The sequence below is a fragment of the Canis lupus genome, chromosome 35 (genome assembly GCF_011100685.1).
Source record: "Canis lupus familiaris isolate Mischka breed German Shepherd chromosome 35, alternate assembly UU_Cfam_GSD_1.0, whole genome shotgun sequence".
NCBI lineage: Eukaryota > Metazoa > Chordata > Mammalia > Carnivora > Canidae > Canis > Canis lupus.
In genome coordinates, this window is record NC_049256.1 from 25,139,233 (window position 1) to 25,157,020 (window position 17,788).

Genomic DNA, 17,788 nt, shown 5'->3' on the forward strand with positions numbered 1-17,788 from the left:
GAGAAAAGCACCCCAGTTATGAGACTTCCTGTGCCCCTTTATCTCAGGCTTTTGTCTGGTCCGACATGGGCTGGCCCTCATTGTGCATCTCTGCAATTTTTTGATTCTCTCACAACAAATGAATCTGAGCATTGCCATGCCAGCTACGGTGAACAACACAACCCTGCTTGGCCCACTCAATGCCTCCATGGAAAGGCCTTCCACAGACTCCCAGGACAGCTGGAATGAAACTCTATAGGAATTCAAGGGAGTGGTAAGTTTATTTATTTATTTCATTTTTTAAAGATTTTATTTATTCATGAGAGAAACAGAGAGAGAGAGAGAGAGGCAGAGACACAGGCAGAAGCAGAAGCAGGCTCCATGCAGGGAGCCCGACGTGGGACTCGATCCCGGGTCTCCAGGATCAAGGTCCTGGGCTGAAGGTGGCGCTAAACCGCTGAGCCACCCAGGCTGCCCAGCGCTAGAGGCCATTAAGCGTATTTATTTATTTATTTATTTATTTATTTATTTATTTATTTATTTATTCATAGAGACACAGAGAGAGAGAGAGAGAGGCAGAGGCACAGGCAGAGGCAGAAGCAGGCTCCATGCAGGGAGCCCGACGTGGGACTCGATCCCCGGTCTCCAGGATCAGGTCCTGGGCTAAAGGCGGCACTAAACCGCTGAGCTACCTGGGCTGCCCAGCAGTGGTAAGTTTAATGAGACTCCAGACCCCTTCTCTGACTCAGATGGTTTGATCTAAAGGGTTATTAAGAGTCAACTATGTTCAATGAACTATCCTACATGAGATCATTATATGTAGCTAAGATTCTATCTCTATTTAGTGTCTACGAGTATAACCAGGACTAAGTTAGCATGCAAGACACCATTTTAATCTTTAGTGGACATACATTCTTGCCCTACAAGTATGAAAATCACAAAATAAGTTTCACGGTGTTTACTTTTACTGTCTTCCTTCACATATTTTTTTTGAAGTTACCTTGCCTATAATGCTTTCTTCTTTATAGCCCTTCTTTCTTTATGGGATCGTACCTCTTCATTCGTCAGTTAATTGTAGAACCAGGGAAACTGCACAAAAGGAAAGAGTGTGTTGGGCATATGCTGGGGGTTTTTAATGAAATTGGTAGCCTGGAGGAACTGGACAGGAGTAGAAGGAAAGAGAACTTGCCTCTCTAGGTTACATAATAAAAACTGTTAACTCTCTGGCCAAAGATAAACAGTGAGATTCTCTGTCATCCAGGCTCCTACATGTGACTGGAGTCCTGAAGTCCAAGGGATCATTCTCAGCTCCATCAACTATGTCTCAATCTTGGCTCAAATTCCTACTGGGTATATAGCTGGAATTTTTGAAGCTAAGTATTTGGTTGGTGTTGGCCTGCTTCTTTCCTCCATCTTGACCTTCTTCATTCCACTGGCAGCTGATGCAGGAGTGGCCTTGCTCATGGTCCTTCAGATAGTTCAAGGAATAGCTCAGGTACTAAAATGCTTTCTGAGTATGACTTCCAAATGACCTCAGATAACTAAGAATGGAACTCTTTTTTTTTTTTTTCTTTTTTTCCAGGTTATGGTATTGACAAGCCAGTATTAAATTTGGGTCAAATGGGCTCCCCCTACTAGAAAAGAATCAACTCATCCGCATTGCTGTATCAGGTAATTGAAACTAAATTGTTAGCTCATATGTACTGTCCAAGAGTACTCTGCAATGGCCTATCAACAGAAGCAAGAACTTACACTCCTTACCCTGTCTCTTTGCTCTAAAGCACTACCCTGACTCACCCAAAACATCCTTTCTTCTGTTTACGGGATGTGTTGGGATCCTTCAATACTTGGCTTGGCGGCGGTTTCCTCTGCCAGACCAAAGGGTGACCTTCTATCTTCTATATCTCTGGTGAGTTTGGGCTTCTCAAATCTTAGGATTTTATGACAGAAAATGCTGGGTATGATTTTTGTGATGCAGGTCATCTATGGTTAACCAAATCCTACAGATATGAATATTTACATAAAGTTGTTAATGTTCAGAGCTAATCATGTTGTAGATCTTGCAAAATGACATTTAAATCTCAGCAGCCTGAAAGTGTAGCTAGAATAACCTAATAGCTTTAAAGGCATCATAACATGCTGTCCTGCTTCTAAATTGGACACACAATGAGCCCCATAGGGATTTCTTTCTTTCTTAAGATGTTGAAAACACTCATTCAGAGAGGGTGACAAAACATGAGAGACTCCTAACTCTGGAAAATGAACAAGGGGTAATGGAAGGGGAGGTGGGTGGGGGGAATAGGGTGACTGGGTGACAGGCACTGAGGGGGGCACTTGATAGGATGAGCACTGGGTGTTATACTATATGTTGGCAAATCTAACTCCAATAAAAAATACTAAAAAAAATAAAACAAAATCAAATATCCAAGGATGGATATATATTTTTAAAAAGATGTTGAAAACAGTATCTTGGTGGGATGATATTTTTAGTTAGGCTTATTTACTTCATTTTTTAAAATTCTCCTATTATTATTGCAACCAGAAAATTGTGAGACTGTGACCTAATCATAAAATGCTGATCGACGCAGAGGGAATCAACTAGAAGAACCTGCAAGACAGGGCAGATGGTGTGAGGCTCAAGAAGGCCAGAATGCACTGAGAAATGCTGTGGAAGGTCCCAAAGACACATAGAGTGTTCCAGAAGCAATATTCTACTACTTCACAATTTTGCCTTTATCCAGCCCTTGTTGGGATCTGCCCAGTTGCTTGCAGCTAATGTTTATATTAGAAGTTTTTTTTTTAAGATTTTTGTTTGTTTGTTTGTTTGTTTGTTTATCCATGAGAGACACACAGAGAGAGGCAGAGACATATGCAGAGGGGGAAGCAGGCTTCCTCAGGGAAGCCTGATGCAGGACCAAATCCCAAGACCCTGGGATCATGACCTAAGCCCAAGGCAGACGCTCAACCACTTAGCTACCCAGGTGCCCCAGGTATTTGAGTTTTAAAACATTCTCTGAAATCCCATTTGCAAACCATGTGATTTCAGTAGGATCAGGGAGCACCACTGGTGCTTCCATTAGAGGATAATATTCTTGTATCAAGGGTTCCTGTAATATCAGGTCAATATATTTACTAGGAAAAAAAACGTGTGAAGACTGATTGCTTTAGCATGGCAACCTGCGAAGGCTTTGTCAAGGAACCTTCGAAGGGCAGGTTACAAAAGTTATTCAAGCAATGAGAGAGGCTTACTCTGCTCATGGTTTTCAGAAATATAAGCAGTATCTACAAAGAAGGAACTCAGTAAAGTATTTATTGACATACTTTACCCTTGATGTACAACAGTGGTAATTTTCATATTTATTCCTCCCTACTTGATTTTAATTTCCTTGAGGGCAAAATTGTATCTTTGTATTCTTAATGCTCTTAAAATCTATCAAGTTGCCTGGTACACGGTAGTTCTATACTCTATGGTAGCTCTTCACTCTGTTTTTGCGAAGGAATGTATAAAGGACAAGCTAGCAAGTATAAAGAGCTTTTAAGGTTTTCTTAAGATTCTAAAAAAAGACAATTTTAAGATGAATTTTTTTTTTAAGATGAATTTTATTTCTGCTCAATACTGATAACATTGGGTTGTCCAATATAAGTGGCTGGGAAGCACCCCCTGCCAATGATAGGGCCGCAGTATGGATACAGGTAGGAGTGGAATATTAGGGTCAGTCATTCTATCAACCACAGGAATCACCTCAGTGCAGTCAACTAAAACAACTCCTATCAAGGGCTAACTGGATCCTCTTCCTAGGTGGAATTGGCTGTGCCTGTTTTGTTCTCTGGTTTCCTCTTGTTTATAATGACCCCATAGATCATCTATCTATCAGTACCGGTGAGAAGGAATATATCATGTATTCACTGGATCAACAGGTACATTTGATGAACTTATCTGCCATTTCCCTCGTCTGCCCAGGTGTCTCAGGGGTGAAGAGGGCATTAGAGCAAAGCTCTTGTCTTCCTGATGGAGGGATATTGATATCTGCTTTCTTCCAGGACTGTTCACAGGCGGTCTCTTCCCGTAAAGGCTATGATCAAATCCCTACCACTTTGGGGCATTTTAGTCTTTTATTTCAGTGAATATTGGATTTTTTATTTTTTCATAGCATATATGCCAACATACATTAGCTCTGTACTTTAAGCTAACCTCAGAGATGTAAGTATAGAGAAAGTCTATCCTGTCTTTCTGTTTAGATGCTTCATTATATAATCCTCTGTCTCACTTTGGGCCACAAAATCAGGGGATTAGGTCCAGGATCTTCATGCAGGAAATGCAAATTGGTTGCATGAATTCTGATTCATCTCACTGTGACCCACAGCTTATTGGGGAAGACTGGTGTGGTTCTAGGTAAGTGTGACATTCACAGAATGTCCTATTTTTTAAGAGACCTACACAAACTTTTATGTTCAATCCAATCAACATTTGTAAACAAGATATTCTGCTGGCAGCATAAACAATACAGCATTAACAAAACAAGTTCTGCCTTCGAGAGAAGAGAAGCACAAACAACAAGCTGAAAACGAGATGATTAGTAGACATCAAGTCCCAAATAGGACTGCTACCAAAATCTTGCAGATAATGTTCTTCTACATTTTTTTAAAATTCAGGTATGACACATACAGAGAAAAGTGCATGTATGTGTACAGCTCTCTGATTTTTCACAAAATGAACATATGCTCTGACTGGCAGAAAGGACAATGCCCACAAGATGGAGGTCTTAAAAATGGCAACGAGCTTATCAGATTTTGTAGCCTATTAGTAGCAGCTTCCAAGGTTATTGAATTGCTGTTTACATTCTTGTGTTTTGTATTCAAAAAGCAGTGTTATCGTGTTAACTGGGCTCCTCTGGTTGAAAACATGCTAACTGGCCAACAGAGAGCTGACTTTCTGAGCTGAAGTCCCGGTGCATGCATGCAAGCAGGCTGGAGGTACAGAGATCAGAAAGCCCACGGGCTGAGTGGCTAAGGGTCTTCACAAAAGGAGATCCAGAAGCAGGCAATGAAACCAGAAACTCCGGTGAAGCCATCAGGGTACATGAGGCCCAGACGTGCCCGAGGCCAGCTGTTGGGAATGACTGGAAAGATCAGTTGAGACCAGACAGTAGGCTTTCCCAGCCTGGGAAGTCAGACTCCCATTGCTCTCAGGATGGTTTCTCCCTAAGTCACAGAACCTTTTTTTGGTTTATGCATCCATAATATAAACAGTTGGGACAAGGCGACAGTTAAGCCTTTCCGTTTGGGGGTTATACACAATAAAGGACAGCATTCTTTTCCTCACCTTTTCTGTAATAGTACCATAATACAGAAGGTGAAGGGATCAAAACAGGGCTCAATATTTTAAAAAGTATATAGAGAGGTAGGAGTGAAAACATCTTATTCCCATTCCTGTCCTCAGTCTGCTCTGTTCTCTCAGCCCCTCCCAGCCACAGATAACTCTTTCTTATTCATTCCTTATATATTCTTCCACTGTTTCTTTATGAGGATGCAAGCATACATGAATGTATCTTGTTATTTTCTCACTTTTTTTTTTACACAAAACATTATTGTTATTTTCTCACTTGTTTTTTTTTTTTTTTTTTACACAAAACATTATGTGCTGTATATGCTGCTATTCTTTGTATACTACACCATGGTGATCTTTCCAGTCAGCACATGGGAACCTTACTGAGAGACATTTGGGTTGTTTCCCATCTTTGAGTGATGCTGCAGTGAAAACCGTGCTCATTTGCCATACATCTGTGCAACTGTTTCTATATATCTGAGATAAGGGTTAAATGCAGTATAAACTTCTAGATCTATTATCAAATTGCTCTCCACAGGGCACTGATAGTATCTACAAGTACCCAGTTTCTCATAGCATCCCTGCAGATCAGGTCAAAAATCTGTGGGATTTTTGCCAGTTGGAGCCATGAAAAAGTAGGCTTTTTTACTATGAGGTTGGATACCTTTTATATATTCAGGAACCACTTATTTTCCTTTTTTTGTAAATTGTCCATATCTTTTGCCTATTTTTCTACTGAATTTGATCTTTTAAAAATCTATTTCCAGATGATCTTTACATATAAAGAGAACATTAGTCTTTTTTTTTTTTTTGGCAAATTGAACTATATATTGAAAAACTATAGTTTTTCTCAGACACTAAAATTGTGTTGGCTCATTCCAGTAATATGAAATTTGTATTAAAGGAGATAGGTATATAAAGAAAAACTATACACATAGATAAGCCACCCAAGGATCAATCTATGTCGTGATGTGGGCAGTGAGGTATGCACCTTACTAATCTCTGGTCCTCAGAGTAGAATCCTGTCAGCCCTGCTGATAAGTATTGCCTTCATCAGCACTATCCTTGGAGGTCTACTGGCAGATTTTCTTCTCTCCAGAAAAATTCTCAGACTCATGACCATCAGGAAGTTCTCCACTGCCATAGGTAAGCACTGAGGTGTATCCTAGGATGGATGTGGGAAGTTCAGGGAGGTTTTTATTCACTCTGTGTTTGCCCTCCTGCTCTAGGGGTTGTCGTCCCATCTGTGGTTCTCGTGTCCCTGCATTGGGTCAGATCCAACCTCAGCACCAGTATGGTCTCCTTGGCCCTATCTTCTACCACCACTTTCTGCTATGCAGGAGCCCTCATTAACTTCTTGGATATTGTTCCTCGGTAGGATCCCCTTTGCTTCATCCTCACAGAAGCTCAGCTCAAGTCTAACAGCCCTAAACTTGCTCTGATGCACCAGTTACATGTAAAGGATACGTGCCAGGGGTTACAGGACATATCAGCACCAGTCCTATATCCAAATAATTCCTGGAAGGAGCCCAAAACTAGTCTACTACTGTGAACTGAGTTTTTTAGGTGAAAACGAGGATATAGTGGCTATGCTCATAGCTTAACCAGGGACAGGAGACAGCTCACACCAATATCTCTATTGGAGGATGCAGCAGTCACATGGGGCTAGGTCACTGAAAGATCCATAATACCCCATGGTGCCAGCACACAGAAGGCTTTAATAAAGGGAAAGCTTTACTAACAGGATAGCAAGAGAAACGCTGACCTTTGGCAGAGGTAGTATCAAAGATGCCTGGGACTTCCAAACACAGCTCACAGGATCCTTTCAGTCAGTAGAACACATTCTATCTTCAGATAACCAACCACAGTGACCCATGGAAGATGTCTTGGCCTCAGGGGAGCCAACATCTCATCCAGTGAGGAGTCTTGTTTTTGCCCAAAGAAAAGGTTGCAAGAGCAGGTTCCATAGCAGAAACTAAGAGAACATAACCTAGATGCAAACCATCAATTTGTATATTTTGTATAAATGATGTTGACTAGTACAGGTTACCTTTGGGAGTCTCAGACCATCCCACAGGACTATACTAATCACTAGTCAGCACGTTTCACTCAGGCTTAACCAAGGGTCAGCTCCAGGCATTCCTAGAGACAAGCAGAGAGTTGCCACAAGTAAGCTGAGAAGAACAGTTTGCTTCCACTGTAATAATCTTTTGTCTCAGGTACACCGGCTTTCTCAGGGGCATGTCACAAGACTTTGGTCACCTATCGGGAGCCATTTCTTCTGCTGTTGCTGGATTTTTAATTAATCAGGTGAGGTCAAATGCTCTGATAAAAATATTTGTAAGAGAAACCTATAGGGGTCATTCAGGAGAAGTTAGTCTGAAGATGTTTTTTTTTTTTTCCCTCATCAATGTGGCTCAACTTGAAATTCGAGAGTCCTGAGCATCCTTAAGATATCACCCTCAGCTCAGCTCCTGTAGGACAATTACCACATTTAGGGTATGGAACGACGATGAGCACTCAGTTTTATGAGTTTAGGCTTGAAGAGTTTTTATTTTTTATTTTTAAAAATTTTTAAAGATTTTATTTACTTATTCATGAGAGACGCAGAGAGAGGCAGAGGGAGAAGCAGGCTCCATACAGGGAGCCCGACATGGGACTTGATCCTGGGACTCCAGGATCACAGCCTGGATTGAAGCTTGCCCTAAAATGAGTCACCCGGGCTGCCCCATTGAAGAGTTTTTAGAAGAGAAGTTTTTCCTGCTAATCATCAACATTTCTAGCAATATTCATGTCATTTCTTGCGAAGTAAGAGAGGCCAAACATTCTGGTTTGCCGGTGATTGAGGGGTTTCCCTTCCAGCCGCTGACTAGCACACTGTCAGAAAATGGCTTTTAATATCGATATTCTCAAACTGAATTTGTTTCCCTTGTCATTCCTTCCTTCATCCATTCATTAATTCAACATTAGATTGTGCCAGGCACTGTTGAAGTGCATAAAACAAACAGGAGTCCCTGCCCTGGTGAAGTTTATATTGTAGGAAAGAAACTGATGGAAAACTAATGAAATCAGTGAAATATGCAGTAAATGGAATGGTGGCATAGTGCTAAGAAAAGAATAAAGCAGGAAAGAAGAGGGTACATAAGAGGGAGTGGGAGTTCAATTTTAAATAGGGTGGTCCCGGAAGGTCTCAATGGAAACATAACATTTGAGTATGGACTGGAAGCCAACACGGGAGTGAGACAAATGGTTATCAGGCGGAGGACTATTCCAGCAAAAGGAAAGGCCAGGGCACAGGAAATGACCTGCATATTCCAGGGACAACCAGGAAGCGCACAGAGGCTGAGCAGAACAGGGCTGGGGGCAGGACAAACGCCAGGACCTTTCCGAACAGAAGGGCAAGAGCCAGGAGGTCACTAACAATTTGTAATTTCCGGCTTCCAGGATTCAGAGTCAGGCTGGAGGAATGTCTTCTTGACTTCAGCTTCTATTTACGTGTTGGGCCTGGTCTTCTACATCATCTTCGGCAGAGCAGAGGTCCAGGACTGGGCTACAGGGCAGACACTCAGTTCTGAGCAAACCCGATGCCTTCCATTCTCATGCTCAGCCATGCACCGTTTGCCCTCATGGACATTCCCTCTTGGTACCTGCTTCACTGGATAGCCATTTAATTTGAAGACGCTTTGTTTCTAATATCTTCTGAGAGAGCTTGGCTGCATAATCCTGAAGGTTCTGCCTGCAGATTTTGCAATGGTGGGTGGCAGCTGGGGAAGCCTAGTTACTCAACTGAGGGCTCCTGAAAGCACAAGTGTGTCTGAATTTTTATGTGTTCCCCACTCTGCCCACTATTATTGTGACTTCATAAGAAACACATATTTGGTCTCTGCCCCCACTTTCTGGCACAGAGCTCCAGAATTTAAGATAAGTGAAATTTCAGATTTCTTGAGTGAGAGATGATAGGAGCACCTTTTGTCATAATATTTGGACTTGGTCCCTGGTTCCCGACACAAGCGCTTCTAAGACCCTTGGAATTTCTGGAGTGACGAGAGTGCCTTCTGTAGTATTCTATCGGGATGACTGGTGGCTGGGGACCCACCCACAACTTTAGGAGGGGTGCTGGTCAGCAGAAACACCAAGGCATGATTAGAAAGTTGGAACTTCTAGCTCCACCATCCCACCTACAGGGAGGAATGAGGGCTAGAGATTGAGTCATTCATCAATTGCCACTTAACTAAATCATGCCTATGCAATAAAGCCTCTATAAAACTTTAAATGATATGGTTCCAAGAGCTTCTGACTTGATGAGCATCAGGAGGTGCTGGGACAGTGGTGACCTGGAGAGGACAGGGAAGCTCTGTGTTCCTCCCAATATTCCTTGCCCTAGGCATATTTTCCCTTTGCTTATGATGTAGTAACAGTAAGCAAACTGTTTTCTTGAGTTCTGTGAATCATTCTAGCAAATTACCAAATGTGAGGGGGGTGGGGTCATGGGAACCCACAACTTTGAAACTAAGTCAAACAGAAGTAGGGGTACCTCAGGCACCCATGACTTTAATTGGTGTCTGAAGGGGCATCTGGGTGGCTCATTCAGTTGGTCGTCTACCTTCAGCTCAGATCCTGATCTCAGAAGTCCTGGGATTGAGCCCTGTATCGAGCTCACTGCTCAGTGGGGAGTCTGCTTCTCCCTCTCCCTCTGCCCACATGTGCTCTCTTCCTCTCTCTATCTCTCAGAAATAAATAAAATCTTTAAAAAAATAATAATTGGTTTTCTGAATTTGGGGGCAGCCTTGTAGACTGACTCCTCAACCTGTGGGAGCTGCACTAATTCCAGGTAGTTAGTGTCAGAATTGATTTCTATTATAGGTCACACAGCTGGTGCCCACAGAGAATGAGAAAACTGCTTAGTGTGGAAAATCTACACATTTGCCATCAGAAGTGTTGAGTACAGAAAGCATTTTCTTTCAGTTATCCTGGTAAAAGCATCAGGGACCAGAGGACAATTTCTTACCAAAGCAAAAAAAGGAAGCTGGAACCAGAGAATCACAAGAGGAATTGTGTCCAAACATCCAGAAGATGAACCCTGAGAGCTATCTTCAAAAGAAAGCCCCCCAAAATGGAAGTCGTAGTGTATACACAATCCAGTGACCCAGGCCAGGATGTCAGAGCAAGTCAAGGTGCTCTCACATCAAGTGATGCGGGAAAATGAGACCATTCTGAGGTGTGGCAAAAGTAAGATGCCCCAGGGTAAAATACCAAGGAGGAAAAGACAATTAAGACTGAATCCATCATGTGTAGAGAAATGCACAGGCTTGCAGCTAATGCCAGTGGGGTAGGAAACTTCGACCATTTCAGGTAACTTGCTTTCTGTAGATGCTGGCATTGGAACCAGAGCTGCCTCTATCACTGCCTCTATCATGTAGCGCTCGGGCATCCCTGAGACTCCACTTTTCACAACTCCTTCTCTCTGGCCATCTTGACTCTGCCCCGCATCTGGTTTGTGAATCCATTTAGATCCCTTGCACTTTACTGAACAGACATTGTCCAGCATTCTTTCTATGCCCTTGAACATCTGTCCAAGCTGCCACACCTCCCCCGGAAGCCCTTTCTCTGCTTTGACCACTGCAACCCTGCCTGCCTTCAGCAAGGCTCTCTCAGCAGTCACCTCACAAACTTGACTTTGCTTCCTAAAATGTGTGTTGAAGACCTACACTGGCTTGACCCCATTCCAAAGTCTGGAGAGTGTGTACGATGTGTCCGCTTTCCTTAATCCCCCAAATGGGCAGTATTGGCACCACAACAAAAAAGCAAAAGCATTGAGCTCTGAGTATTAATGAACATATAACACAAGGCATGGCAGAAACCAAAGTCAGATACAGCTTCAGGAAGGACAACATCTCAGGAAGGTAGATGACACAAATGTACATGGATGACCACTGTGGGAAATAAAATAAAAAAGGGAGACACCGGTTACAAGCATGGATGTTAAGAGCACCAGCTCCGGTGGGAGAGGGAGAGAGAGCCACCATGCCCACAGGTTCAACTGAGCTGAGACTTGAAGGACCGATGTTAACAGATGCAGGAGGCAGACGGGGAAGAGCACTGCAGGAAGAGGACACAGCACCAGCGAAGGTTTGGTGACAGGAAGAGCAACCCAGTATGGCCAGAGCACAAAGAATGTGCGCTGTGTGGTTGGTGAGGAGGCTGTGAGAGTGGGAGGAGTGAGAACACATGATGGGCCAGGAAGTGTCTTGGTCTTTCATCCCATCCTGAAATCAAGAAGACAAATGTTAGTGGAGGGGTCATAATCAGGGTCCTAGTGTTCCAAGGTTTTTGCACGAAGGAATAAGATGAAGTAGGAGTCCACTATGTAGTCCAGGAGCAAGCACTGGCCCCTGGAGGAGTGGGGGGGGGGAATGTGGTGAGGGGTAAACGGATCACTTGCCGTAGGAGACGCACCTGACAAAACTGGCATACTGAATGGGGAGCAGGTGTCCCGGGGGACTCCTAGGTTTTGGTTTGATACTAGATGGGTGGAGATGCCACTGAGGCAGAGATCACACCCCAGTGAAGATGACAAGAAGGAAAGTAGATGCACGGGAAATCCTGGCTTCACATATAAATCTAGGAAGCGTCTAGATACACCTGGTGATTGAAATGCTTACCATGGTGGATGCTGCCCTGAGTGACAGGAGGGCATAAGGAGGGAAAGCCTGTGAATGAGCCTCACAGAACTCCAACACTGAATGGCCAGACTGGCGGATAATTGTCGTTTTAAGAAAAATTTAAAAAGAAAAAATTAGAAGGAGAGAAGGAAAACCAAGAGAATATGGTGCTAAGAGAGGGAAGAAAAGAGCATGTGTTTCAGAAAGGAGTGGAGTTACCCGTGCCCTCTGCAGGGATCAGGCAAGAGGCGGGGGCAGGTGGTGGCAAGGAGCCAGCTGCTGCTATGTCTGGCTGCCAAGAGTTGGGGAGAGACCAGGGGACAGCCGGAGGAGGATATGGCATCAAGAAAGGATCTCAAGGCAAGCGTGTTTCAAACCTGGGGGAAGAATCTAGTTAGAAAAAAAAAAAAAAATGGACTCTGCTAAAGAACACACCCAAATGCAGGTTCCTGAGTAGGCTGAGGGTAAGGGAGGGACTTGGACCTGAAGCACAGTTGGGTAGATGGTGAGAGATGTGTGAGGGCCACTCCTGTCCTTTTGCAGCTGGCTGAAGACTGTGTCCTGCCCTCGGGGCACCTCCAACACCTCCCCTGGTTCCTCCCCCCATCCCAATTCATTCATGACACTCCCCTCCACCCCCTTTGACTGTAGGCTCCCGAAGTGCAGGAACCATGACACATATTACTTTGTAAGATCTTTAACACACTGAACCTCATCTTGGCCAGTGTCAAGATATTTGTGTGTGTGTGTGTGTGTGTGTGTGTGTATGTGTTCGTTCAATCACTATGTGGCTCAACAAATAGAACAGTCTGTGGTGGTGTGGGGAAGAAATGGGTGCGAAGGTAAGGGATCCAATTTTTCTTTCATTTCCTTTGTTTTCCAGGACACAGAATTATCTAAACCTATGAATTCCCTTCCTCATCCCATCCAGTGTTGAGATCCAGAGACCGAGTCTGTTCTTTCCACTTCTCCAGGAATCACACCGCTAACTCCAGGCTCTCAGCAGCGAAGATCACATCAGGGCACAAAGTCTCTGATTTGTTTCTGAGCCACCCGTGTGGATGTGTATTCCTCTCCTCCTCTCCTTTCCTTCTGTGGACCCTTCTGTTTTTTCCTCATCTGTCACTTCTAATTGCTTCTGAAAATAAGTCTGATTTCTCCCTGGGACTGACTAGTACAGTTTTCCCCAGAATGGGCTTCCTTAAAGTACAGAAATCTCAGATTTTCCATTGAAGCCACACATCTATAACACAGAAGAGTGAAGGCTGAAAGTTGTGGGACAGGTCTTTCGTGAAATCTTAGAATAAGATTTACTTTCTTATGCTTGTTTATTGGTTAACTTTGCAACCATTTATAAAGCCACTGATGAAGAGTGGAAGAGGAATAAACCCACATTTAAAATTCAGAACTGCTACTTGTATGAACAATACATGGTACAAAGGAAATGCGCCCAGGGTGTGTGACAGGATGAGGCTCTGAGGAAGGCACATACCATCTTCTTCCTCGGGACGCTGACTGCCTCTCAGTCTCAGGTACCAGGCTGGCCCCTCTTCCCTTCAATAAGGAGGTCAGTCCCAGGCTCTCTTAGTGTTCTGTTTTACACTAAGTTTTGTAGAAAAAGAAAAAAGTGCATGCAAATGTCACTGATGAGTCCTTATACCAGGCAGATAGAGGAAAGCTTTAACACAGTTCAAAGGAATAGTCTGGCCAAGTTGATTTTTCTCCATCTGTCTTCCTTGTCTTGGTGACAAGGATAAGCATCCTAGGCATCTGCTACACTTCTTTCCTCCCGACATAAAAATAAATATGACTGTCTGGTGAACAATTCCAACACCGTGCTAGGTCCAGGCACACAATATAAAACCATTCATCATTTGCCCTGTGTCTATGCAGTATCCTCCAACATTGCACATCCTGGGGTTTAGAGCACAAGCTGTTTACCACAGCTGCCCTCTCTAATAAGAAGACATTTTATCTACAACAATAACAAGGCACACTTTTTGTACTTCAGCAAATACCTATTTTTTGTAACTAATTTGTTACTAAGAAAGTGAAGCGAAGACTGATCTGTGCTCCTCCCTCCCCCACACTCTGGTCCTGCTGATAACATCCCGGATCCTTTCAAAGAGCACATTGGTGGAACCTATGCTAACTGGCACAGTGCTCTCTGGCAAACCAGACTGAAACCCAGCCTCACCTGGTTATAAAATCCAGAAAGAGTAAATGCCGAGACACATTTTTCCTTTGCCTAACAGATAGCCTAGAGCTGCAGAGCAGGGCAGGGTGAGGAGTGTCAGAGGCCACGCGAGGTAAGGACAGTTGGTACCCAACATCCTGGCATCACATGCTTAAGTCTGACCAGGGTACAGACGGCATCTGTGCTGGGTGACAGCCCAGCTGGGTGAGGCAGGTGAGGAAGGCCAATGTCCATAAGTACAAGTTAACAAATCCAGGGGAGTTTCACATGGGCCAACCTTCCTGCTTTTTGTAATTCGTCACCTTTTTGACTCTACTAAGCTCTCACTTATCCCCCGTCCCTATTCCCTTGTCCTCCCTTTAAAATGTCCCTCACCTCTGATGAATAAAAATTTGAGTTAGGATCCCTCTAGACTCATTTCCCTATTGCAACAGTACATTACTCATTAAAATCTGTCCTTACCACTTTAAATAGCGTCTAGCTTTGTTTATCTTGGATCTTAGTGTAAGATGTCAGCACCCAAGAGAAATGAGGAGGGTTTCCATGATCTAGGAGGGGTGTCTCAGAGTAGGGTGTTGGAGCATGGGTAAGAAAGCAGGGAAAAATATACCATGAGGAAAAAATGGTCACTTCAATAAGTGGTGCTGAGAAAACTGGATAGTTCCAGGCAAAACAATGAAACTGCACCACTTTCTCGTATCATACACAAAATAAATTTAAAATAGATTAAAGACTTAAATATAAGATCCGAAACCATAAAACTCCTAGAAAAAAGAAAAATAGGCAATAAGCTCTCTGATATTGGTCTTAGCAGTATTTTTTTGGATCCATCTCCCCAGGCAAGGGAAACAAAAGCAAAAATAAATAGGATGACATCAAACTAAAAATCTTTTGCACAGTAAAGGAAACCACTGACATAACAAAAAGGCAACCTACTGAATAGGAGAAGATATTCACAAATGACATATCTGATAAGAAGTTAACACCCAAAATACATGATGAACTCCTGCAACTCAACTCAGTAGTTTTTTTTTTTTTTTAAACTACCATTCAGTTAAAAAACAGAGGATTGGAATAGACATTTTTCCAAAGAACACATCCAGATGGCCAACAGACATGTGAAAAGATGCTTAATATCACCATGAAAATACAAATCAAAACTACAGTGAGGTATTACCTCATAACTGTCAAAATGGCTATGATCAAAAAGATAAGGAACAAGTGTTGACAAGAATGTGGATGGGAAAAAACCTTCATGCACTGTTCGTGGGATTGCAGATTGGTGCCACTACTATGGAAAACAGTACAGAAGTTCTTCAGAAAGAACTATCAAATTATGTAAAAAATTTACATGAAAATAAACTACCAACCAACTTATTAGAGTAAAAGTAGAGTGTATGCATTTAAAGCCATAAAGAATAAAGGAATACTAGTGTTATAATGGGTTAACCATTATGTAAGCTTGTTCTGGAAATTCTAAGGGCCATGAGTCAAGAGGGGAAAGAAAGAGATAAGATATCAAAAGAGAGGAAAGAAAATTATTATTATTATTATTTGCAAGTGATACGATTATTTACCTAGAAACCAGAGAATCAATTCCCAAACCACCTTAACAAGATAGGTTGGCCACAGTTACATTTTTCAGTGAAAAAATAAATATATTCAAACAATACCTCCCCTGTATCCCAGCCCAAATGTGTAAGAAAAATACAATAAATGAAAATAATATTCAGGATATATAAGTTAAATTTTATAAGAAATGTATACTAAACACATGAAGCAAATTGGAGCACTGGACTCAAGAAAAACTGAATCCACGTTCAGCATGCAGGGATGGGGTCTTACTATGTTCTCTTAAGGGAGATTGTACTAGTACAGGGATCTTAGTTTCTCCCAAATAGATTTAGTGCAATCTAACGTGATTAAATTACAATGTGGTGCAGTTTAATACTGCAGTTAAATCTTTATTAAAATAGTCCAATGAGGGGTGCCTGGGAGCCTTACTCAGTTTAGCATCTGCTGTTGGCTCAGTTCATGATCTCAGGGTCTTGGGATAGAGCCCTGCCAGGCTTCCCGCTCAGTGGAGAGCCTGCTTCCCCCCTCCCTCTGCCTCTTCCCCCACTTTTGCTCTATCTCTATCTCAAGTAAATAAATAAAATATTTTTTAAAATAGCCAAAAGATTATAAACTTTCCTGGGATAATAAACAGCTGATATTACACACTATCATCTTCAAAAATAAAGATGATAAAGATTGTCTGATTAGCCTGATACATACGTTAAAAATGTAGACCAATCAATATAGTACATAACAGGTCCCAGCAACAATAGATATTAAACTCTATATTAAGCCCAGGAACATAAATATATTGGCGTTTGTTTTACCAAATGGTATTTTATTTGTTTTAAAGATTTTATTTACTTGAGATAGTGAAAGAGCACACACAAGCAGGGGAGTTGCAAAGGGAGAGAGAGGAGCAGACTCCCCACTGAGCAGGGTGCCCTATAGGGAGCTTGATCCCAGGACCCTGAGATCATGACCTGAGCAGAAGGCAGAAGCTTAACCCACTGAGCCACTCAAGTGCCCTGGAAGGTTGGTATTTTAAATCAGAGGAACAAATGTGAAGTATTCAAAAAAAGATGATGTTGGGGCACCTGGGTGGCTGAGTTGTTGAGCATCTGCCTTTGGCTCAGGTGGCGATCCCAGGGTCCTGGGATCTAGCCGCACATCAGGCTCCCCATAGGGAGCCTGTTTCTCCTTCTGCCTCTTTCTCTGTGTCTCTCATGAATGAATGAATGAATGAATGAATGAATGAATGAATAAATAAATAAAATCTTAAAAAAATATGATGTTGGTAAAACTCATTCACTTGGAAAACAAATCCAAATTCCTACTAAGCTGTTCATTAACCATCTGTAAGTGATGTAAAGACAATAAAGATACCATGAATTTTCATGAACTCCTCTCTCTCCTTTTCTGACCCTGTGGGCTCACAGCTTCTTGATGGTGGCAAGACAAAGGACTGCCCTATTTAATTGGCTGACACAGCCTATTTATAAATCTTGCGGGAGTAAGCAAGTAATACATGCAAGTGTGGAATCACTGTATTGTACACCTGAAACTTCTATAACCTCTGTGTTCACGATACTAGAATTAAAATTTAAAAAAATATAAATAAATGTTAAAAATAAAATAACAAGCTTGAAGGAGATTAAACTCTGCCAACAGTCCTTGGTAACCTCCTGGCTAATTGGCCAGGTAGCTGTGATAATTTCAGAGGGAGAAGCCACAGGACCCAGTCCACACCTGGGTGCGATGACCCAGTCCACTCTAGGGTGCGCTGGGGAGGAGAACCTTTTCTGTCACTCCCGTGGTTTCCTTCTGTCTCCAGCTTCAGAGAGAGCTGCAGAACTGGACAGTCTATTTCTCTTTACAGGCCCAAACGCATTCACCTAAATCTATCGGTTCAATAAAATCATTTATATCAACAAAATATAACATGCAAAATTTTTAAAGATTGGAGGCCCACGTAACCATACCTTTTCACTTAAAAACCCTCTATTCAAGTTTTGTATTGTTATGTAAACTACTGGACAGCCTTACTGACTGGTTTACCCACAGTAA

The 17,788-nt window shown here is 42.5% G+C and overlaps 3 protein-coding genes across 9 annotated transcripts in view; 2 read left to right on the plus strand and 1 right to left on the minus strand.

Annotated features, from left to right (window-relative positions):
* Positions 1 to 185, plus strand: part of LOC119877864 (histone H2A type 1-H-like) — a 34,544-nt gene extending 34,359 nt beyond the window's left edge. Inside the window, exon 7 of the mRNA XM_038583973.1 lies at positions 48 to 185. The gene's annotated coding sequence lies outside the window, so the exon portion shown is untranslated. The remainder of the gene's footprint in view (positions 1 to 47) is intronic.
* Positions 1 to 17,788, minus strand: part of SLC17A1 (solute carrier family 17 member 1) — a 78,845-nt gene that overhangs the window by 17,234 nt on the left and 43,823 nt on the right. For 2 of the 7 annotated variants that reach the window (XM_038584311.1, XM_038584313.1), the window contains one exon: positions 13,277 to 13,569. The exons of 1 other annotated variant lie outside the window; for it this stretch is intronic. The gene's annotated coding sequence lies outside the window, so the exon portion shown is untranslated. Of the gene's footprint in view, positions 1 to 3,565; positions 7,448 to 11,109; positions 11,572 to 13,276; positions 13,570 to 17,788 lie in introns of those variants that run through there. 4 more of the 7 variants (XR_005384408.1, XR_005384407.1, XR_005384406.1 and 1 more) reach the window with 4 other exon arrangements.
* On the plus strand, positions 48 to 9,994 carry SLC17A4 (solute carrier family 17 member 4). The gene is given in 12 exon segments (XM_038584317.1): positions 48 to 253; positions 1,241 to 1,474; positions 1,562 to 1,612; positions 1,614 to 1,656; positions 1,808 to 1,888; positions 3,779 to 3,897; positions 4,021 to 4,034; positions 4,036 to 4,180; positions 6,319 to 6,451; positions 6,535 to 6,679; positions 7,525 to 7,615; positions 8,750 to 9,994. Coding segments are annotated over 12 exon segments (1,410 nt in total). The 5' UTR covers positions 48 to 118; the 3' UTR covers positions 8,969 to 9,994.